Below are 7,202 nucleotides of genomic sequence, written 5' to 3'. Positions count from 1 at the left end.
GGGTGGGGGTGAGCGCCTTCCCTGGGGGTGTCTTTCCTGGGGGGTGAGCACTTTCCCTGGGTGGGGGAGCGCCTTCCCTGGGGGGTGAGCATCTTGGGGTGGGGGTGAGCGCCATCCTCTGGGCATGATAAAGCCCTGAGAAGAGGAAGTCCGGGCAGCTGGAGGCAGGAGCCTGCATCTGGCAGCTCCTGTTCTGAGCCACTTGGTCCCATGGTCCGCATCGCTCGTGGCGGACAGTGGCACACCCGGGCACACCCAAGGTGCTTCTCCTGCTGACCACCGAGTCCCCTCTCTCTCGCTGGAGAAGTAGGGTTATGTGGATGGAAACTGAGGGAAAGTCAGAGGACAGCAGGTGGCGCCAGGTGACCCAGACGATGGAGACAAGTGCTTTAACGCAGCCAGGGTTACTGAATTCACAAGAAATTCCTGAAAATGTCTCTTGGGGTTATGGTTCAGAGAGTATGGAATGAAATTAGGATCCAGACCCCCGCTGGGCTTGGAAGCAGCCAGGGGAATTAGTGAGCAGACCACAGGGGACCAAAGAGGGGCAGGGAGACCAGACCTGGGAAGGCAGGGCAGGCGGCCGGGGCAGTATGCAAGAGCGAATGAAGGAATATAAAGAGGGTCCCTTCCCAGAAGCCTCACGGGGCCCTTCAACTGTGAAGGCTAACATCTCCCACAGAATGTTCCAGAAAATTAAAATCGGTCACTTCCAACTCATTTTGAGGACAAAGCCACCTTGATAAAAGCTCTGAGAGAGTACCAGAGAGGAGACTTTCATTTAATCTTTCCCACAAACACAGATGAAAAATTCCAGACTAGAATTAACAAACCTAATCAGGCAAAATATTTTTTTTTAAATTATGACCAAATTAAGTTTATCTCAACAATGCACAGATGGCTTAATATGTGAAGATTCTCATGTAATATCAGATTTATCATTTTAGTAGATACAGAAAAAGATGATAAAATTCAACAGTTATTCATGATAAAAAAAAAAAAAAAGTCTTGGCAAGCCAGGAATGGAAGGGAACATCCTTTTTAAAAAATGTCTTTATTAGCTGCTGATGGGCCTTTATTTATATAGTTACATGCGGTGCTGAGAATTAAACCCGGGGCCTCACACATGCCAGGTAAGAGCTCTGCCAAGAGCCCCAGCCCAGCCCCGGAAGGGGACATCTTGTGTGTTAAGGAGTCACCAGGAGCGTGTGACGCTGCAGCATCTAAGGTCCCTTCCCGAGATCCCAGGAGACATGTGTCCTTACCACTCCCACAGTGGTGTTCTCCCAGGTGTGCGTCCCATCCAGTCACCTGGCAAGAGACAGGGGACAGAGGAACCAGGTGTGCAGAGAAAAAAGACCATGCCCCCTCCCCCCCAGGGCTGGGCTTGAGCCAGGGCCTCAGCACATGAGGCCAGGCTCCACCAGGAGGCACCTCCCCAGCCTCCTCATTTTACTTTGAGACAGGGCCTAGGTCGTTGAGGCTGGTCTCCAACTTGTGAGCCTCCTCCACCTTACAAGTAGCTGGGGTTACAGGCGTGCACCCCATGCTTGGCTGAAAACTCATTTCTTAACGTGAACCTAGAATCTGCCTTTGCATGGGAGGGCATACCTGCGGACAGGCTGCTGCTGGTGAAATTTCAAAACAAAATGCCCTCCCATCCAGAACCTCTTTCCACAAAGGGAGAAGAGAGGGAACAGGTTTTTTTTTTTTACTGAAAAAGCGTTGAGCCAGAATGCAGGGAGCGTTGACAGCCTGCAGACAGGGAGAGAAGGGACACAGCCCACAGCACAGCGGCCCTCAGGATGGAGCCAGAGGGCTAGAGGGCAGTGAGGAGCCACGTGGTCCCCACGGGAGGGCTACGTCCCCAGGTCTGCATCACCCAGCGACGGGCTCAGGTCCTAGAGCTGGGGCAGGAGGCTTGAGATTCCCTACAACCTGCCCCCACTTCCAAGGGACCCAGTGACACTGTCCGAAAGGGAAGGGGACCTCTTCCTGAGTTTCAGCAGGAGAACGCACACTCTGTGTGTGTTGGATGTGCATCTACCTGTCCAGCAGCAGTGGTCAGGGCTCCTACCTGGGGCTGCTTGGGCAGGCCTGCGGGCCTGAACAACGTGGGTTTCCCTGAATGGAACACTTGGGACCCGGAGGGGAGGGAGAGAAGGCTGGGGGGGCAGGAGCACCGTGGTGGCCCCGAGGTCTGAACGAGGAAGCAGCAGGGCCAGGCGGGTGCCTCCCGGGAGGGACCTGAGGGTGCCACAGAGGCCCATGTGCGGATCCAGGCCAGTGGTGAGGGGCAGGGGTCTGATGAGGCCCGGGGCCGGGGTCAGCCTGGGCCGGGTCTGGATGGGAGGCTGTGGGGACGGGGTGGAGCTCCCAAGGGCGACGCTTTGTGGAACAGCCAGAGCCCCACCTGTCCCCTCAGTCAAGCCTGTCCTGGTCACCAGCCTTCCCAAGAAGCTCCACGTGAAGAGGCCCAACTGGAACTTCTTCAGGTGCGCCTACATGATGATGACCTTCCTCTTCGTGTCCTACAACAGAGGAGACTGGGTGAGCAGCAGAGGGCTCTGGACCCAGAGGGGAAGGGGGGACGTGGCGGGAAGGGGCGGGCCTGCACCTCACCTGCTGCTTCTGTTTGCCTCTTCCTCTGACTGGCCCCGTCTCCCCAAGTGCTACTGCCACTACTGTAACCCGGATGTGGACAACAGGTATGACGGCCGGGAGGGTGGCGCAGCGCGGCGGTCTGCAGGCTCCAGTCACAGAATCACAGAATTGTGGGGGAGCCCCAGGTGACCGCCCTTCATGTTGAGTGGCCGCCCAGGTGGCCCACTAAGCCCACTGGGAGTGAAGCAGGCGTGCGGGGGGCGGGGGGCTCCTTGGTGAATGAACTCGACACCTTTTGTCTTGGGTTTTTAGAAATGTGAAAAGATACACAGAACACAGAACGTGCCCCTAGCGACATTCATCCCCACTACCTTCAGAAAAGGGGAACTACCATTTAGGCGTCCCTCCCCATGGCCCGGGCAGCCAGGAGTGCACTGTCCGTCTCTACTGGTCCACACATTCTGGACCTTTCCTGTAAGTGGACTCCCACTCTGTGTCGTGGCTGGCTTCATGCACTTGGCCAAGCTCACCCAGGTCATGGTGTGTGTTGGCACACCATTCTTTTGTATGGCTGAATAGTGTTCCATTGCGTGGATCTACCACACTCATTTATCCACTTAGAGTTGAAAGACATTAGGTCATTTCCACTTTTTGATGGTTGAGGACAGTGCTTTCATGAACATTTGTGGACAAATTTTTGTTTGAACCTGTAAAACTCTTCTGAGTACACACCTAGGAATGGAATTGTGAGGTCAAGTGAAATTCTGTGTCTAACTTATTGGGGAACTTACCCAATGAATTTTTATTGATCAGCTACTCTTTTTTTAAAAAAAAAATGTTTTATTTTTTAGTTGTAGTTGGACACAATACCCTTATTTTATTTATTTTTATGTGGTGCTGAGGATCGAACCCAGGCCTCACGTGTGCCAGGCGAGTGCTCTACCATGAGCCCCAGCCCCAGCCCTGATCAGCTACCCTTTCATGGATGGATCCTGCACTCAGTGGTGAACAGGGTGGAGAAGAATCTTGAGTTCACAGGAAGGCATCTTGGTCCCTCAGACAGGAATGGTGTTCCTCCCTCTGCCTGCCTGGAACATTCCTCCTGAGCCTCAAGATTCACCTAGGCACCCCCTGGGGCTCAGGGGTGGACACCACTGTAGGGCAGCTGGCGGCAATGGAGGAATGATGCTCCCCGCCCCCCTTGACCGTTCTTCGCAGCACGAGTCACACCTTTCTGTTTTGGTATGAGAGTATCTGACCCTTTAGGCCAGAGGGGGACAATGTTCTTTGTGAAGGCCAGCCAGTCAAGTATTCTGGCTTGGCAAGCCAGACTGTGTCCACTGCAGCCACAGCAACCACAGGCGGTACACAAACAGCTGGGCCTGGCTGTACCCATCTGCTGATGAACGCATGAACAGAATAGGGTACATTGGTACCCTGGAATACTAGTTAGCCATAAACAGGAACGCATCTCTGATACATGCCACCACATGGGTGAATCTTTGAAAAAGTTATTCTAAGTGAAAGAAGCCTGACACAAAAGACCACAGTGTACGATTCCATTTATATGAAATGTACAGAATAGACGAAGCCTGAGACAGAAAGCCAACTGCTAGTTGCCAGGGGCTGGGGCAGTAAGGGGGTTCTTTTTTGGGGGGTGATGAAAATTTCTGCTATTAGTCATGATGGCATGAACATCATGAGGGTATGAACACAAGACCGAACTGCAGACTTTAAAATGGTTAAAAGGGGGAGTTTTACGTCAGGTGAATTTTGCCTCAATTATTAAAAACAGGACCTTTGTTAGAGGGGTGCAGGCAGGACCCGGCCCTCCACTCCAGAGCAGTGTGAGAGCCCCTTTTCTGGGCGATTCCTTTGGGAGCTGTGGCACCTGGGGCTCCAGGCCGCATGGGCCTGACCCTGGCTCTGCAATGAGGGTGTAGAGTGGCTTCCGGGAGAAGTCCCTCTTCCTGGAGCGGACCCTCTAGTGACAGGTGGGGACAAGCAAGCGCCCGAGCACTCACAGGTGCTGTGACCCAGGCAGCCTTCTCCCCACTGTGGGCGACAAGAGCCCCCTGCTCTGAGCCCCTGCTGAGATGGGGAGGAGCCAGTGGGGGGGGACACTGTGGGCAGAACATAGTGAGGGGAGAGGGGCCCAGGAAGAAGGTGGCCGGGCTGAGCTGCAGAGGGCCACGCAGAGGTGCGTGGGCACCGTGGGTGAGCACCGTGGGTGGCCTGGCAGTGCACGAGGACGTGAAGACACGAGGGCACCCACAGACTGTTGCCCTCCCCTTTCTTCCCTTCCTCAGGAACGACCCCTGCTGTGCTTTCTAGTGCGCGTCCTTTTGCCCAACTCAACCTTCAGGGTCCTCCAACTCCCAGAGAATCCTCTGTCCCCTGGACGGCCAGCGTGGAGGGTGGCAGCAGCTCTGTCTGCCTCTTTGAGGCTGCGTTAGAGGATGGGCCCAGAGTAGCCAAGTGAACCTCTTGGGGGGTCTCCAGACGTTGTCGACCCCCCCCCCCCATTAAATGCACACTTGTTGAATGGCTAAGTGCTTGATTCTTCCACCCACCCAACGCAGAGCATTAACACAGGGGACAGGGGTAGGTCACCTATCATTTAATACAGGTACCAATCCTACTAGAAGGTTCTACGGAGCTTTAGCTGTACAGGTGGAGGGAGCCGGCTCAGAGGGTTCGATGCTGGCCCAAGGTCACACGGTGGCAGAGCTGGGACTGGCCTCGGCGGACCTTATTCCAGCATCCCTATTCTTTTGTGTAAAGACCTGGGGGCTGCCCCAGGAGCAGCTGTGTCCCCCGTCCAGCAGCATATTCTTGCCTGCATTTGGGGAGGCCCAGTGTCCTGGTTGAGCCGAGGCTCCGGACATGCTTTTCTTGGGTTCAATCCCAGTTCCACTTCTTATTGGATACAGCAATGTGGAGGAAGCTATTGTCTGTCTGTCTGTCTCTCTCTTTTGGTACAGGGAATGGAACCCAGGAGCGTTTAACCACCAAGCCACATCCCCAGCCAGCCTCACCCCTTTTTAATATTTATTTTTTTTAAATTTAGAGACAGGGTCTCGCCAAGTTACTTAGGGCCTTGCTAAGTTGCTGAGGCTGGCTTTGAACTCGCCGTCCTCCTGAGCTGCTGGGATTACAGGCGTGTACCACCGTGCCCTGCAGAAGTTATAACCTCTTAATGCCTTATTTTATCATCTGCAAACTAACAGCACAGAAGTCCTATCATAATAGAAGCAACATCTGGTTAGTTCATCAAGTTGGTTGAAATGGATAATTTAAACATATTTTAAGCATTTTGTTTTAAAATATGTAACTGTATGCCCACTTGCCAATCTTTTGATATAAGAATGAGGTGATCGCCGTGGCACACGCCTGTAATCCCAGCAGCTCAGGAGGCTGAGACAGGAGGACCTCGACTTCAAAGCCAGCCTCAGCAATGGCGAGGCCCTCAGCAACTCAGTGTGACCCTGTCTCTAAGTAAAATAAAAAATAGGGCTGGGGATGGGTTTCAGTGGTCTAGTGCCCCTGAGCTGAATATCCAGTTCTGTAGTGGCACGCTCTTCTCCTCAGAAAACCTTACCTACGGTTCTCCAGAAACCTTCACCATGATTGATTTTAGGACTATCAACAGCAGAGTCTCTACAAGAGTTCAATGCAGGTAAACTTCCTATTTTCCTGTTGCTCTATTACTTGGCCACTGGCCTGCAGCACTCCAGGTGCTGCTTCACAAACATTTATCCAGAAGTTTGTAAAAGTGGGTTTGCAAATGAAACGTGATTTTTAGGCCTCTGGCCTGGAGCTGGGCTTCAGAGATGTCTACATTTTTAGGATAAGAGGAGTTACCAACTGGGCTCCATGGTAACAGCTGGCAGGGGGAGGAAAGAGGGGAGAAGAAGCTCCCCCCTTCTCAGGTGCTGTCCTTGGAGGGTTAACTTGCCTGGAACAGTGAAAGAAAAAGCTGCTTTTATGTGAACTTCTGAGCCCCTCCCCTTACATGCCGGGTATTAAGTTCTGAAACTACCTGAACTCGGGGTTCAGGGGATTGATTCCAGCAAAACCTGCACCTTCTGAAGCTGGCTGCAGCCAAATAAAACTGTTTCCTGCTTTCTTTTCTGTTCTGCCTCATCTGTCCCTACAACAGTACCAAAAAAGAAAGAAAAAAGAATGAGGTGATGTTTTGTGTTTATGAACCCGTGTCCAGATTATCCCTTAAAAGGGAGCAGAAATATGGACACTTGCACTTGGTGCACTGACACTTCTATACTCAAATGGAGAAAACTTTCATCCTTACGGCTGTCTCGCCAATCGAATCTAACTCAGGTGGCGAGGCAAATCGTACAGAGGCCAACGCACACCAGAGGTCACCACCAGCCCACCGTCCGACAGCACCCAAGAGGCCAGGACGCCCGTTCCCCACGGACCCGCCTCCTCCCCCAGCGCACGCGCAGACGACCTGCATGTGACATCACCACGCCAGGGCGGAAAGTGTTACCGTGGTGACCGCGACGCTTTCAGAAAGCCGCCAGCGACCGCCCAGATAGCTGCCACCCGCGCCCGGCTCCCGCCTGTGCAGGGGC

The 7,202-nt window shown here is 53.3% G+C and overlaps 1 protein-coding gene across 1 annotated transcript in view; it reads left to right on the top strand.

Annotated features, from left to right (window-relative positions):
* The window catches only part of Eddm13 (epididymal protein 13), a 24,651-nt gene extending 19,498 nt beyond the window's left edge, over positions 1-5,153 (top strand). The window contains exons 7-9 of the mRNA XM_048791475.1: positions 2,141-2,550; positions 2,671-2,708; positions 4,914-5,153. Coding sequence (XP_048647432.1) covers positions 2,141-2,550; positions 2,671-2,708; positions 4,914-4,938 — 473 coding nt within the window. The 3' untranslated portion in view covers positions 4,939-5,153. The remainder of the gene's footprint in view (positions 1-2,140; positions 2,551-2,670; positions 2,709-4,913) is intronic.
* Positions 5,154-7,202: the final 2,049 nt, after the last annotated feature.

Source organism: Marmota marmota, unplaced genomic scaffold (genome assembly GCF_001458135.2).
Source record: "Marmota marmota marmota unplaced genomic scaffold, marMar, whole genome shotgun sequence".
In the NCBI taxonomy this organism is placed as follows: domain Eukaryota; kingdom Metazoa; phylum Chordata; class Mammalia; order Rodentia; family Sciuridae; genus Marmota; species Marmota marmota.
Note: the sequence above shows the minus strand (reverse complement) of the source record. Positions and strands in the feature narration are given on the sequence as shown.